This window comes from Neopelma chrysocephalum, unplaced genomic scaffold, assembly GCF_003984885.1.
Source record: "Neopelma chrysocephalum unplaced genomic scaffold, ASM398488v2 Primary Assembly neopelma1_80b, whole genome shotgun sequence".
NCBI classification, from domain to species: Eukaryota; Metazoa; Chordata; class Aves; order Passeriformes; family Pipridae; genus Neopelma; species Neopelma chrysocephalum.
This window is the reverse complement of record NW_020897742.1, coordinates 13,428,213-13,444,846: the sequence shown is the minus strand read 5'-3', so window position 1 is coordinate 13,444,846 and position 16,634 is coordinate 13,428,213. Positions and strand designations below refer to the sequence as shown.

The 16,634-nt window shown below is 33.5% G+C and overlaps 1 protein-coding gene across 5 annotated transcripts in view; it reads left to right on the top strand.

Annotated features, from left to right (window-relative positions):
* Window positions 1–16,634, top strand: part of CSMD1 (CUB and Sushi multiple domains 1) — a 1,127,710-nt gene that overhangs the window by 902,380 nt on the left and 208,696 nt on the right. For all 5 annotated transcript variants that reach the window (XM_027690129.1, XM_027690128.1, XM_027690127.1 and 2 more), the window contains one exon: window positions 1,678–1,834. In XM_027690129.1, coding sequence (XP_027545930.1) covers window positions 1,678–1,834 — 157 coding nt within the window. The remainder of the gene's footprint in view (window positions 1–1,677; window positions 1,835–16,634) is intronic.

Here is a 16,634-nt window from a genome sequence, read left to right as displayed (position 1 = left end):
CTTAAAGTCATATTTCTTCCAAGAGGTAGATATTAAATATGTGTTACTGCATGTATGAATATTAAATAAAATTGATTGTATCTTCTGACACATCTCCTCTATATGATCTAAGACAATCTTTGCCTTAGTAATAAGGATCTATTGTTCTATCAATGGCTAGCACAATATATTATTTTTCAAAAGCTTATTTTGGAGAAGTTAATTATTTATATCTATGTATGTTTATTAAAATAAATGTATACTTTTGTTTTAAAAAATCTTTTGCATGTTGTTTTTTTATTTTATATTGTTAATGTTGACACTTGAGAGGGGAACATGGTACTTTCAAGACATGCATCTATATTGATGGCATGCTGGTATTTTCTCCATAGAGAAAATAGAACTGCTTTTAATTGTTGATCCTCACCTACAAATGTTGCAATGATCTGTCCTCTTAAAAGATGCCTTTCTAAATTTCATTAATAGATCTAACTGGACATTCAAATAGGAAGAACTGTATGTGACTCAAATGTAACAATTTATACTGTTAAATGGGTCATTTTCTGCCTCTGGCTGGAATCAGTATAAATCCTCACTGTACCACAAGGTCTGCAAGTGGAGAGAAGAAGATCCAGAGCTTGAAATATTTACTGTAATTTTAGCTTTTGCACTAATTGTCTATAGTCACTCTAGGACATATGAGATAAGGGCAAATTATCTTTCATATCAGAAACCAGCTGTCCAAATTCATTACTTGCTTTTGTAGAAGCATTGACATGATGTTTCATGTATGGTGTATATTTACACATTTCATATTGCTTATTTTTTCCATGAGAAAGTACAGGCGATTTATTTAATTTAAAGAAGAAATTAGCTTTTTAAGTTCATCTTGAGAAAAAAAAAACAACCAAACCAAACCAAAAGCAGAGAAGGTTATTTTCTCACTGTGTGGCTTTCAAGGTGTTGCAATAAGCAAAAAAAAAATGTAACCTCCAAGATAAAAGTTTATACTTGTCCTGTGTTGGTGACTATTTAAAAGGGCATTCTTATTCAGTCTAGGATTTCAAAAAGCACAGATATTGTTGACATTGTTGATTTTGTCCTCCATTGAGAGTTTTCAATAAAGTAATGTGGTAAATAAGGACATCTCCACAATTAGTTTGGAAATAGACTCACATATCTTTTTGAAGACCTCTCTTTCCTTGTTAAAACCTATAGTAACCCAAAAATTGCTGCAAGCTTAGAATCTGAAATAAAAGGTGACAGATTGACTGTAATACCTCAGCTCTGCTGTTGATATATCCAGACAGGAGGGAACAGAGTAGGCTGTAAGGGTTTACCTTCAATGGTGATTTCAGGACTTATACTCCTGTTGGCCTTTGTGAATAATCACGAAAAACAATTTGAGTTTATGAAACCTCAGAAGATAAAATTGCATATAAATATTAATTTCTTTCAAGATGAGCTCACAAAACTGAAAAGGAAAAAGACTCTAAAACACCTCAAGGGAGACAGAATATTTTAGTTTTCACTGAACTGTATAACCAAGGGGTATGTACTTCACAAAATAGAAGCATTAAGTTTTGGAGGAAACTATTGGCAATACACAGCTAACTTTGGAAATTTTGTATAATGGTAAACTAAAGTTTTTCAAATATTTAGATTTGATGTCCAGTTTCATACTGTTGTTTCTTCAAGGTATATGATGGAAAAGGCAGTTCTTCACGCTCTCTGGGAGCCTTCACCAAAAATGACATGATGGGAGTTACCCTTAATAGCACCTCTAACCATATGTGGATAGAGTTTAATACCAATGGATCTGATACTGACCAAGGATTTCAGCTGACCTACACAAGTAAGTAGTTAATAAATATGGTCTCATTGATTGCTTTGTGGGGAAATATTTATTTCTTAGCTCTAGTCATTCATCATGGAATGCTGAAGATAGTTTCCTAGAAGGTACTGTGGTTAAGAGATTGAGTTTTACTTGTCTACATGACTACATAGGTGTTGGTAATTTAAAAACATTGCTAAAAGCAAAATTGTAACTTTTTAAATTTAGCGTGATTATTTTTAAGACTTAACAGTGGGGTTTGGAGAGGAGTGAATGAATTGTGACATGTGGGTTGAATATATTAGTACTACACTGTAGCAGTAGAGAGCCAATTTTCAAAATGGAAAATTCAATACCTGCAGTCAAATGTTAAAAAAAAAAAGAAAAGAGAAAAAGGAAAGGAAAGAAAAGAAAAAATGAGAATAAAAGAATACTCTGTACTGGGTACACTCTTAAGGTGTCCTGACTGCCTGTCAGGATCAATGTGAAGTATGCTGGAAGGAGACCTGAGTGATCAAGTTTTGACAAGTGAGTGCACTTGTCCCACAGACTAATGCAACTAATTGAATCAATTTTGCTGGCAAAACAATGAGTCTTTAGTGGGGAATAACTTTGGGGATAACTAGTTTGATTCCAACACACTTAAAGACACATTTTGTGCAGGTTTCAAGGAACCTCCAAGTGTCCTTTGCCTTCAATTTATTGCCTTTTACATTACTTTCCATGAGATGCAGAGCAGAGCACCACAACATACTGTGGCACAGAAATGTAATCATAGCTCTTTCTAATAGATCTGCTGGTTTCCCTTTGGACTGGAACTAGCTGTGGAATAAGCAGAAATCATTCACTTCCCCTTCTGTCTTTCTGCTGTGCATGGTAAATCTCAAATTTTAAAAATTTGAAAAACAAGGAACCAAACACCTGTTTTAAAAATAATCTTATTTTAAGGGTTCTGATTTCAAGGATCTTGAATCAGTTCCTTTCAAATCCTGCTTCAGTGATCAGTTCCACCTACTGTTGAGAAATGTCATATTACTTAAAGATGGAATTTTACCTAATTTCTACATCCAATAGCTTGATTTTGTTGCACTTTACTTCGCAATTCTAATAATATTTGCTCATTTGTGCCATATTTTTCTGTGTAAGGCAAGATATGATAATTTGTGTCTTAAGGCTTTTTTCCTGACTGATTGGTTTTGAATCTGTTTTCTCTTCTTCCAAGTATTTTCCCATTGTGTAGTGTAGATAGAATTTGACATAGTCTTCCAACAGTGATCTTAATGCTGTGTAGAGAAGCAAAATTCAGTTTCCTATGTCTTCATAACATTTTACTTTTCCTTTTTTTTTGTTGCCAAGTATCTAAATTATTCTGTCATATATGATCAATTTGCAGCTGTTCATGTTGAAAAGCTTATCTGTAATGACTTTTCTTCCTACTTTCTCTCACATAAGACATCCCCATTTGTAAATACAGTCTAATTCCTTACATTTTACAGTATTTTCGGGAGCCAAATTCAATATAATAAATTTGAGGTGGTGACCATCTCACTAAGTGATTTCCATCAACTGTAACTGTTATTTCCAAACCCTTCAGTGTGGGACTTTTCAGCTTTTATAATTTTTTAAAATTTTTATTATAATTTGCAATGTTCTGAAAACCGGTTGCAGTGCTGCCTCGCATTCTTTTTCTGGAAGAGTCTCATCTAGTAATGTCTTAACGATTAGATATACTAGAAATTTATACTCATTTGATGGGTTTGGAGTTTTTGGTGCAGTTCCAATTCAGTTACTAAACAATTGTGTCCATTTTGCATTTGGTAAATACATCAAACATAAAGTGATAATTATATTTTTGGATAAAAAGGCTGTAGTTTACAGCTGGAATTAACTTTCCTGAAAGATTACTCTTCAGTTTATTTATTCAGTTTTCAGATTGAAATATAATTGCAGATACTTTAAAATCACTAAAACAAGGAAAAAATTAAAAGAGTGCTAAAATATTGTCTCACTGAAGGAAATGAGAAATATATATGAGTGAATGAAATTGAATAATGAATATCATAAGACTGTTAGAGGGAGATAGAAGAAGTGATGATCTAATAAATTTAGCGGTAAATTAGTTTGGGTTACTTCTGTCTGGTTGCTGACTTTTGGCTACCCCCAGGGCATTATTAATTGCCTTTAATTGTTGATCTTTGTAGTACTTTTCTTCCTATCAGTGCTGTTGAAATTAAGAAGTTACACTGCAATGTTATTAAAAAGACTACTGTGTTTACTATTTCATTTCTGTGCAACTACCTTTCCAGCTTTTTTGATATTGTGAATTCTGAAGATAATGCTAAATTTAAAAATACAACAGAAGAAAAAGATAATGATTCATGAGAACAGAAATGAGGATAAAGAAATTTTGATCTCTGTTCAGAATCTCATTACTGACATAATAAAACCATATTCTATGAATTTAGAATCTGAGATGTTTGTATAAATTGTAGAAATCAGAATATAATCAGATATTAAAAAGAAATCTATAAAAAATTCAAGTTCTAAATGAAATCTGATGATCTACAGCTACAAGATTGTTTCAAGGAAATGGATTTAACCCAATAGGTAGAGTTACTAGAAAGGATCATAAAACATCTGTACTCTTTCTCATCTTAACTCTTTTGAGAAACTAAGAAACATTTTGACTAAAGAATAAAATTATAATGATTTTATTTAAGGAAACTGCTTCAGGAAAATGAAAAATACTTTAGCCTGAGATTGGTGGGGTAAGTATGAATAAGACTCAATGAAACTGTAATATGAGCAATAGATCAATCTGACTCTACCAGAGGAGAAGAAAGACAAGAGGAACTAAGAAGAAAACTTGTCTACTTTGTGTAAAACAAGTTTATATAAAGCCATTTCCTTATCATGTGCTAGGAAGAATAATGGAAAGTGTCTGTTCACTTATAGTACCTCTACACTGTTGTCACAGGGAACTGTGAATATTTATATTTCAGTGCTAAGGAAATGACAACAGCAGTTTGATGGGACTAAATTTTTTTACCTGAGAATGATCTCAGGTGTCAATAGATTACTCCATCATAAATGTTTCAATTACATAGGAAAGTCTTTAAGTATGAGAAAGTTGTCATTTTGCAAATTCTGTTTAGTCTTAGGAATGAAGCCAAAATTGTATGAGTTTTCCCTAATGTTATTTCTTGCTCCTCTCAAACAGAATTTGCAAAAATAGCAAAGTTTTTCTTTGCCTAGGTCTCCAATATTTTTTTAGTTTTTAACCATTATGGGAAGTGTTTGTAAAATTCAAGGAACCAAAAAGAACTTTTAAGGTGGCTTTAATTCCCTAAGAATAGCGGACATTAGTAGAGATCTGCATGTAAAAATTTAAGTTTATGCATGTTGTAGCCACAACTGATTCATGTAGCAGTTGGTTTTCTTCACTGAGAAAATGTCAGTTATTCTTTCATAATTACAGTTTTATAATTTCGGGGATCTTTTTTTCCTCTGTCTGATTAGAACTTTTCTTCTTGAGACACCTCTAGTTTGTGGGGAAGAGAAGATGTAGATATAGGAATTCCCACGGTGGGACCTACTTTTCCTGTTCATTGCTCAGTTAAAAGATTTGGCCATTCTGGTATAAAGACAACAGTGCTTTGTGCTGTCATGTCAGTAGCATTTAATGTTAAAATGACATTTAGATAAAAATGAAATCTTATTGATACCACACACTGACAGGCAGAAAAAGCAAAACACAGCTGTCTGGTAGAAGTAACAGACTGCAACTTTAAATAAGAAGAAATGCAGTACTGCTTCTGAATAACAAAGAGGCAGTCTCCCTGCTGTCTCTAACCACTCCCCTATCACAGTCCTGACACAAGAGAAATTTTAACAGTGGCTGTTTTCACTTATCATGCGGAGAACTGCACTTACTCTGACTTGTGTCACAAGTGCTTCCTAGCTTCTGTTTAATCCTCATTCCTTGAACTCAGTAGTCTCACTTTTCTAGTATTTTTCTGCACTAAAATAATCTCTGCACACTTTACTACACATCTTGTATACAAATGTTTCATATATGTTTTTTGAGTATTGTATATGTTTTTTGAGTACTGCCTAATGCTGTCTACTGTATGATATATATGTGGATGCACAGATGATAGATCACTCAGCTCTATACTATATTTCACAGTTTTCTCAGCTCCCAAACATTTGAGAAGAAAACACTCTTCCCTTCACAGTATCAGCTTGAAATCTCAAAACTCATTTCTTCTCATGGTGCCTGATGATAGGCGTCTATATTCATGATGCCATCTACCCATGTATCCTGGTGTTATGATGTGTGAGGAATTCTACCACTGTGTAGAATTGCTCTCTGTACTCTCCTCAGACCTGCAGGTTTTTACAAGGTCCCTTGCACTGGCAGTTGCCTGTCTGAGCATGAAGTTGCTTTTGGACCTTATACAAACATCTGCTTTTTTTAGGAGCAGCTTATCTAGCACTCTATGGCAATTTCATGGTCCCTCAGTCCTGTGCAGTAAATAATAGAAGCAAAAGCTTCACTTATCTGAAGAATAAACCTTAAAAAATGTTGTAAGGAGTCAGTGGAAGGGTCCATCCAGAAATACTGACAGACATTATCTGTAGGAACATGCTCAGCTGCACTGGGCCACTTAGTACTATGTCCTGCCTCACAATAGAATCTTCTGTGTTTCAGACACATGCAGAACCAATTACAGAGTTTATAAAGGCTGAAAATAATTTAGAAATTTGTGGTATACTCTGCAGCTAGATTTAGCTTTCTGAAGGCCTTTCACTGACCTGTCTCTGATTTACTGCAATAGATTAAAAATTAAATTCCATATTAGTTCCTCAACACTTGTCTTTTATTTTTATCCTACATTTCCTTGTGATGTGAAATTAGATATTCTTCTGCATTTCTGTGCTAAGATGGAAATGAGAGCTGGAAAAAAATCTCACTAAGGATTTGTCTTTTTTGAGAGTGTATGTTATGTAGGCACAAATCATAACTTAATAGTAACTTCCTTGTATTTTGAATCCATGACCATTTCTTTCACTGGAAACAGACTTCTGCATGGCTATTATTACTTCTAGAGTAGTTCAGGCCCGTGAGCTGTTCTCCATTCCAAGAGCTTCTGCAGATTTAGGATTATGCATAGATGGACTTTTTAAAATGTATGTTTTAATATTTTAATTTACATTTCTCATCTTCTGTATTTAGAAAGCATGGTTAGTAGCTTTAAAATATTCTTTTCATTGGCCTTAAGATCTACTCTTCAGTTTAAGAAAAGAAATTTTTTAATACATTTCTCAGGCATGATGCACTGGTTTGGCATTCATAGTATTCTGTTATTGCTAAAGATTTAGTTCTAATTTTCAGTTTAAGTTCTGTATTATTATCATTCTTTAACCCTAACTCTTTCAAGGGATAGTGAAAGTGCATGGGAAGTGAATCTGAATTATCATAATCTAAGTTTACATAAATGGTTTAAACCTGGAAAGTAATTTAAGAGAATCATGAACTGAAATTTAATTTAGTGCATTACCTATTCTACAATAATTGAAAATGTTAGAATGTCAGTGAAAACAATGTTCTGAAACTGCAAACTCAGACAATTACTCTAGCACATAATCAGACTCAAATTCAGGAATATGGTTGCTTTGCCTCTGGCTGTATTATGTCAGTTGAGCAGAACAATCCAGTAATGAAAAGAAGCTCTTGCAGTTTCCTTTCTGTAACTAGTCTGTATATAAGATCTGTTCCAAATAGAACCTATACACACTGCAATAAAAATATAAGATGAAACTAAATAAAAAAAAAGGCAAAAAAAAATTAAATTATCATGTCTTAACCTATGCATGCCAAACCTATTCATAGGTCCTTTAAGAGCAGTATCATTATGTGACTAATGCCAAATTAATGTAAGCTGTATTGCATGTGTAAAAAAAACTATTCTAAAAGAAAATCAAAGTTTCAAAATTAAGAAACAAAAATTTAATTAATGCCGAAAGAAAAGCATTTATTAGAAATATTAATTCAGTTCACTTGTGTACAAGAATTATGATATCCTGATTAATAACATGATCATATAGTCTCTTACCTCTTTCCTGCCACAAAAAAGTAAATTGCCTTCAGCTTTCAATGTATTCAATATATACATATCATTCCCCCCTTCCCCAAAATCCTCAAAATCTTTTATGAGCATAAAATAACATGTTATAATTAAGGTTGATTTTCACTTTTAATTTAAAGACATCTATGAAACTGCTGAATTTAAACTGATAAACAGAGTAGGTGCCAAATATTTTTTTTTTCTCTAAGACAAAAACAATGAAAACCATTTTATTTGGTGAATACAAGCATTGTATGAACCTCTATTTGAAAGATGATGTTATCCCACGGTTTGTAAATGAAAATGCTGGTATGGTGATGTTCTGTGGTAGGAGTACAGGCTGAATAGTCCATGGTTATTAAATTGCATTCTCAAAAAAATACTTGGAGTGAAATCCAGGATTCTGTTTGAATTAAATATACATACACAAGATGAATAACTTTTAAAAAAAAAGGTAGCTCTGAAATTTTCAAAAAAAAATCCATTTAGTTTCCAAAACTTACATAATTTATCATCCTTAAATCACTGAATTATCCCTCTGGACGTGGGATTAGAAAGAAGAAAGATGTTAACTATTTCTTATTTTCAATTAAGAAAAAAAAGAGGTTGGATATGAGGTGTCATATCAGTTGGATAAGAGATATCACACATGTGGAAAAGGTAATATGTTAAAGGTTATTTTGATTTGGTTCTGAAAATTACCAGTTCTAGCCTGTCAAAGGTCTCCTGACTTTTCTGTGTATGGTTCAGAGATTCTCATCTGCTTAAAACCATTGGGTTTTCCCAGTGCTGTAATTCACATCTATTATCAAGAAAAGGTCTGCTTTTTAAAATCTCTTGCTATGAAGCTTAAAATGCAGTCATGCTTTGCAGGTGAGAAAGAGCTAGCAGAGATTACCACAGTTGTCCATATGCATATGTTGTTTTACATTTATATTGAAATTCTAACTTTAGAATATGAAAGTAAGATTTTTCAGCGATGCCAATTCAGGTAGGCTTCTTAAGCATGTTTGTTTCTCACCTGCTGATGTATGCATCATAGCTACAGCATGTGATTGAAACCTGCAAGCAGATTTCAGATAAATTCATAATCTCAGAAGTGATGGCCTAAAGATTATATTACTTTAATATTAAAGAAATTATCATATTTGAAGCACTATTGAGACCTTAGTGGGAACAATTTCCATGAATTTATCAATGAATTTATCAGTGCAAGTTCTGTCTTGAAAGACAAAAATTCTTTACCTTCTTTTCGACCTCAACCTAAACTTTTTCTCTCATATTTTAAAAAGAATCTATTTCTATGAAGCCATTATAGACCTTGCCATTATATGTATGCGCAAATGGATTTAATGAATTTTAGCTGGGATTTGTTCCAAAACTTTGACTATTTCCTCTGTTTTTCACAAAAAGACTCCTGTTGGTTTGCAGTAAATACTTTCCTCTTTTCCAAGTCTTAGATGAGTATACAGTAGAGTTACTGTAGATTTCTTCCCACTACTGTAACTACCAGAATTTTCCCATGAGCAAAAATTCCTGTCTGAAAGCTTAGAACACTTGAACAGAACTGCCAATGTCTTACTGTTCTTTACCCCTGGCCTTCTTGCCTACATTTGCTTCATGTTGAATGAAAAATTATTATTTCCTGTTTAGGATTATTGGCTCAACCCTCTCTTTTGGGAAGGAGAGGTGTGGTAGTTTAGTCTGGGCCTTCCTTGGTGACCAGTTTGTAACCAAGGAAGTGGCCAGACTACCTGATATTCCCTACAATTTTTATGTAAACCAGGGTATAAGAAGAAAGGAGGAGAGGCTCTTCTTTCCTTCTGGCGGCTTTGGAGGTGCGGGTTTCCCTGCCGTTGAGTCTGTCGGGTTGGGGAGTGAGGCCTGATAAGGCTTTGCCGACCTTGGGAGGCGGAGGTTGCCGGTGGTCATTCCAGCGCAACTTTCTATTGTCCCAAGGAGAGTAGTAAGATATTCTTTTGCTAATTTTGTTAGTTGCTAGATCTTGGGCTATTGATCATGTATATTTTATTTTGGTTTTGTTCTTTTTTTTCCTTCCCTCTTCCCTTTCCCTTTTCCTTTTGAAATTGTACATATATTTCAATTGTATATAAATGTAATATAAGTTTAAATATATTTATATATATTACTTTAGCTGCCTCTCTCTTGTTTCGGTTCTCTTGGGTTTTTTTTCTCTTTTCCCTTGGTTTTGGGGGGAGGGGGAGCTCTTGTGGTAAGGTTTGGAGACTTGGCAGGGAGCCAGCTTCAAACCTCCTCAGAGGTTAATAAGCAGTTCCTTAAGTCAGGTAGATATCAGCACTTAGACACCTAAGATGATGGACTAATCCTTTTTGCAAGCTACTTCTTGCTGCAATTCAAATGTAAAATATTCTAGGTGCCTCATTGTTGATTTGCTGTTTAATTTATGAAAGTATAAACTAGAACACTCTAATTATAAAATCTAAGCTACACAAAAGTGAATATATTATTCTGTTCCATGCTTCTAATACAAAATTATAATCTTATATAATATATAATGATATAGTATATAATAATGTAATATGCAGCATATAATAATATATAATATAATATATAAAGTTAGACATTTCAAAAAATTTGCAGAGATCAAAGTTTGATCTTAACTTTCTTCTGACTGATTTTTTGATTTTTGCAGACTAGATGTAAGAATGTGACTTTTTCTCCTCTCTTGTCTTTATATTAGGTAATTATTTACATTTCAGCAGATTAAACTTGATGTCCTCAAACCTAGTAATTTTTTATAACTGAAGATTAGCAATAAATAGGAAACAGATTCTTTCAGTGATCTAAAATATATTTTTAATTATTTAGAACAGTAATTTATTTTAGAATAAAATAAAGATTATTCCTTCAAAAGTTTATACATATTAAAATCGCCCTGTCAAAACTATGTGTACATGATATATGAGCAGAGTTAGGGATGCAGAATCAGGGACTATTTGGAAGAAAGATAGTTAGAAATGAATGTTATAAACCTATTCAGTTCTCTTCCTTCTCCTTCCATTAACTTTCTAGATGAGGAAGGTTACTTGAGACAGGATGATGTAAGGTAGACAAGACTTATGTGTTTCTTATTATCTGAGTTTTTCACCGCAGAGTATTCAGAACTTGATTTTCAGAAGTGCTGGGCACAGTAGCACTAGCCAGAAAAGCAGGTTCTGTGTGCATTTTGTTTGCCTGTCAGTGTATGAAAGAATCAACACAGTGGCAGATGATGGGATACTTCTAACTTTCAGTTCTGTCTGAACCATACTGTTTTTTATAAGTTTGTAGAGTGCTTTTTCCATGTTTCAATCCACCCTTTACATTCATGGTGACTTCATTCCTCTAAGAGTGAGTATTCTAGAAAAGACTGTGAGGAAAGGAATGTATTTGCAATCACTGAAGCAATTGGTATGTGTTAAGAGAAGGTATCTTGCACTAAATAACACACACAAAAAAAAAGAAGTGTGTGTTCATGTTATTTCTTCTCCTTTCCTTTCTCCTTTCTCTCACAAAAAAAGGCAAGACAAGTCTCTTCTCACAACCAATCTACAGATTGTTTTTAAGTACTGTGTCAGTCATTGGGTGTATCAGTCATTTCCCCACTGATTATAAAGGAGGCTTAGACATGGAGGTTCTGATGATATTTCTCCGTAGACACTTGAATTAAGAGATCTTAAACTCACATGGAATTTCACCTTTAATCCCTGCTTCTTATCTATGTATATTTGCACACCCATCTCTTTCAAGTAGTGTTATTTATTAGAAGTATTTTCTTTCAATAAAATATGAAAAGTATTTTCTTTCAAAAAATAGTCACATAAAAACTGTCTTCTGCTACCTATCTACATGTGTTTAATTTGCTTCTTAAATTTGTAATTTTTATTTGTATATGTGAATGTTGTACCTGAAAAAAGGACGACAAAATTTTTGAATAAGACACATGGACACAAAGAACCTGGTTTGAAATTGGTGGGGAAAGGCCTTAGAACATTCTGTAATATATCTATTACAGAAGAAAATGATGGAAAAAAGTTGTTTTTCATTTTAGGCTCAAAAGACCTGTTATTGATAACGTCTTCACATCTCTACTTTAATATTTTCCATGTTTACATAAATTTTTTACATATTGCTCATGTTAAGAATAATTGCTGAAATTCCTGTTAGAAAGTATTATCCATTGAATGACTGTCTCATTCGTATAGGCAAAATTAATTGCTAATAGATTGAAAAGCTTCCAAGAAATTACGAGTGTACCTCTCAGCTTCCAAAGGATACAAAGCAGCAAGTATCAAAAATGCTTGGGAATTAAGTTTGCCATACAATTAAGTAGAAATATATCCATTTATTTGAAAAAAAACCCATGGCTTATTTATTCTCTTTAAGATGATCTCTGTTAGAATGTAAAATACTCAATTCCCAAGACCTGAAAATATTTCAGTCCTTCTTCCAAAAAATTTACAAATCCAAGAGAGAGGTCTGGAGCTAATTTTGTCCCAGTGCATACAGCCCATGCTTATTTGTCATCATAGGCTCTTTGAAAGTTCATGCAAGTTTCTGATACCTCACTATAGCCACATTATCCAGACACTTTTCTTTCTATAGATTTTTCTGTCATTCTAATTAGGTAGAGATTTTTGTAATTGGCCAATTTTCCAGTAAATTTTTTCCCTGCAACTGTAGGTTTCAATAGCACATAAATGGTTCCAAGACAGAATGAAAATGCTAAGAACTCTTATTTTGAATTGCATTGATTTAATTAAATAGATTATGTTATGGATGTTTAGGATGCAGCGACTGTAGAATGAGTATTCGTTGACATTTATATGCATTTAGAAATCCATTATACACTCTGAACATAAACTTAAATACCATTTCATACTTTCAATTACTCTTTGGTAGTTCAAACATATGAACAGTTGATATGTGTTAAATGTATCAACTATGTTTATGAGCTTAAATAACTTCAGATTTAGGTAGCACTAAAAGAGTTATTGATGTTACCAATGTTTTCATATTCCTTTTATTTTATAATATTGAAACATCTGTTGATATTTCTGTGTATGTACTGAAATAGTATTTATATATGCATTTATCTTTCATTTTTGAAGTCATGCAAAAATATTTTATCACATCACTTTCAGAAGCTGAAGATAGATTATACACTATTTCTGTACTCTTCCATGGAACTATATGGCTATAAACTTATTCATCTGAGCTAAGACCAGTGATAGTGTTGACGTACACCTACAGGATATAGTTGTTATATTTTGAGGCCCTGATTATCTTTAGATTACGCACCTAAAGTTTTGAAAGTAACCCAGATGGCATTTCTTTTGTAATGTCTTTCCAGTTTTGTCTGGAGGCTTTTTATTTAGGATCTTACTGCAAACCAACAGCACAGGTTCATGCTCTTGAATTTACAAGAAGAAATTCCTTTATTTGGTGGTTGCAGTATTCTGGGATCATATCTGAGGCCAAGGTTCCATGATCATTAGAAATGAATCTGTGCAGCATCAGGATGCCCAGCAGTGCAAATCTGATTTGAATCTGGCACAAACACGATTGAATTTCTGTGAAATTAACTAGAGCATACAGAAGGAAACTTATAAGCGTTCTGTGCTTTTATGGCAGTTTTATATATGGTTTGGCATAAAGTCAGAATGCAATTGACAAACAAAAATTAATTCAACATAGCCATAAATAAAGCTAATATGTCAAAAAGCTGTTGAACAAATTTGCACCACAGGACCACAGTATTAAGGGCTGTGATGTTACATTTATTTTACTGTCAGTTCAATTATTTCCTCTGCTTTCTCTCTTTTCTTTCTCTGTTATCTTCCATCTCCATGAGTAAAGTTTTAATTGCCGTGGTATATTTAGTGCCAAAGCATGAAAAAGGTTTACTAAGCCAGAAAGAAAAAAAGAAAAAAGAAAATAGGAAGGAATAAAGCTCTGCAACCTAATTTCTTGGCTGCCGATAGAGGGCCTATATTCTGATCCCTACTAACACTGTGCTTATATGTTCTAAGTCAGTAATTATGTAACATACATCAGCATACCTTTGTGTAGGAAGTAGAATTTGGATGAGTACTGTACCTTACAATTCAGAGTGTCTTTGTTGCTTTTATCCATTCATAAATGTCTTAGTGGTGAACTCAATATTAGAGTTTCAAAGTAGGGACCAAGTATCCAAATGTTAGTAATACATGCCTTTGGGTGTTTACTTTTTCGTGTGTCTGGCTTTAGGTGAATGATTGTTTGAAAATACCTTAGGACTTCTTCCAGAAATAGGAGTGGGAAATTATTTGGTTTATATTGTTAACTTTTAATTTGGCCACTATAGGTTTACATGCAGTGTAAATGTGTATATATATATAGTAAGTGAACAGTATTCTTCTTTTCAAAATGGGTAAAGGGAACATTTGCAGATACCTCAGAACTTCATCAGCTTCTGTTAAAAGTGCACTGTGCAATATAGAATCTCTGAAAATTTACCTAGGAGACACAAAATGAACACTCGCTTCTTCATATTGATGAGAGGTTGGGGAAGGTACAAACTTGAAGCTGAACTGGAAGATGTGCTTCATGCATGCATGCACCCACTAATGGGCGCCAAATCCAGCCCAAAGTAAAAACACTTGAGTGCAGATAGCATGGACATCATGTCCTCAGCTTCATTGTTTCACTACCCAGATTTGCTTCTACTATACTGCACTGCTTACTAATGTGGCTAGTACCACAGAGCCCTTCATAATTAAACTGAGTTGAAAGAAGCTATAATTAATAGTCTACATATATTACAGAGGTGTCAATAATTTTTACCCTGACAACTGGTATTTCTATATTCCTGATTATTTACATCAAATATGACAGAGCAAATCATGTTTGACAAATAATGTCAGGAGGTGGCAGCCAGTCATCAAGATATATTCTGGCTGTTTTGGTTTCAATTTAACTGGCTTTTATCCATTCGTTGTTCTGATAATCCTATAATGAAACTCAAGAATAAGATAATTGGCAGCAATTTGCCAGTACAATAATGTTTCTCAGCAGTAAGAATATTGGTAGAATTTCTCTGGCTGCTGACTTGTTTCAGGGTCAGATAAACCCAAGTGCTGTGATTATGCGGAGCTCATGGCCATATTTCCTTGCTGTGAAAGTTCACAGCATCTACTTAAACACTGGAGTTCGATTTCAAAATTTCTACAATGAGATTTCACAACAACTTTATGACAAATTACATCAGATGTACAAGAGTATCAGGCAAAAAGGAAATGGAAAGTTCTAATTTTTGTATGTGAGGGGAAGGGGAATAAATTGGGTAGGAAGATCTGGAAAGGCAGCTTGCCAGTGAACCCACAGGGCTAGATCTTGCTGTATTTGCACACGGTGAGCAGCATATACATGCACGTGAAATACCACAATTTTTATTAGGCCTACTGAGAAACAGAGATAGTCTTGCTAGTGGAGAAGTGTAGTGAACATGTAGTTACAAATTATGTACTGTTACTCTTATATGTTTTTCTGGAGTATACAAAGTGGCATTTTAAAAATTTGGCACTGATAGGAGAAAAAGAAACTTTACTCATAGTATCCCAGAATGCCCAAATAAGGAACAATATCATCTTAGAGAAGCCCTCAAGGATTAGATAACGGATATACTCAAGCACACAGGACGTAAACTAAGCTCTGTGTACCCAAACAAAATAAAATAAAGAACAAACGTGACAGTTTTTGGTGGCAAAGCACCATGATGCTCAAGAACTGAGGTCAAGACGATGAAGAAGACCCAGAAGGACCAAACAAGGACTTCCATAGGGGAGTGACTATATAAAAGCAAACTAATGAATATGTATTAGTAAACAAGACTATCTAATGAATATGTAAATAGTGTGTGTAATAAAAAGCCCTGTCCATCTGTCATTTGTCATGTTCAATTAGTGGAACTATCCTCTGAACGTCCAGCATGCTGACTAAAGAAGAATGCCCTTTTTAACATCTGCGAGTTGGTGTTAAGAAGTTTGTTTCTGCTGCTTTTCAGTATCACATAAAAGCCAGCAATTAGTTTGTTGGATGTTGTTGCAGAGAATATTCTATTTTTGAGATACAAAAAGCAATAATACTCTTTATTTTGCCACACTGAATGTTTGTACACAATTTCTTTTTCTAGACATAATATGGTGCAAACAAACCTAAAAGTTAAGAGAACCACTGGACTTACTGAATTATCAATACCTAGAAGAAATTAAAATCAAGGTGGTCTTTTGATAGAAATATCTCAATAATCTAAACAAACCAGCAAATTCTGAAGGGATAAATGTCTTAAGGATATTTAAATTTAGGTTTTATATTTTTGTTTCCAGTTAGTTATTTTTATTTGCATATTTTTAAATTTATTGTGTGTGAATTAGAAAATTGAATTCTGGTACCTGACATAGTGACTTGTTATATTCTCTACACTCATCTTATCTAACACTTTACCCCAAATAAATATTTGATTTGGGTTTAAAATAGACTGACTGAAAATCTTAACTCCTCCATTGATATAAATGCTCCCACAGAGTCTCAAAAATAAGATTTAAAAAAGCAATAATCTTCTGTAAGGGACTTCATGTCCTTTGACACATGTAAGGCTGAGAAATTCCTGTATGTACCACTGTGCGCTC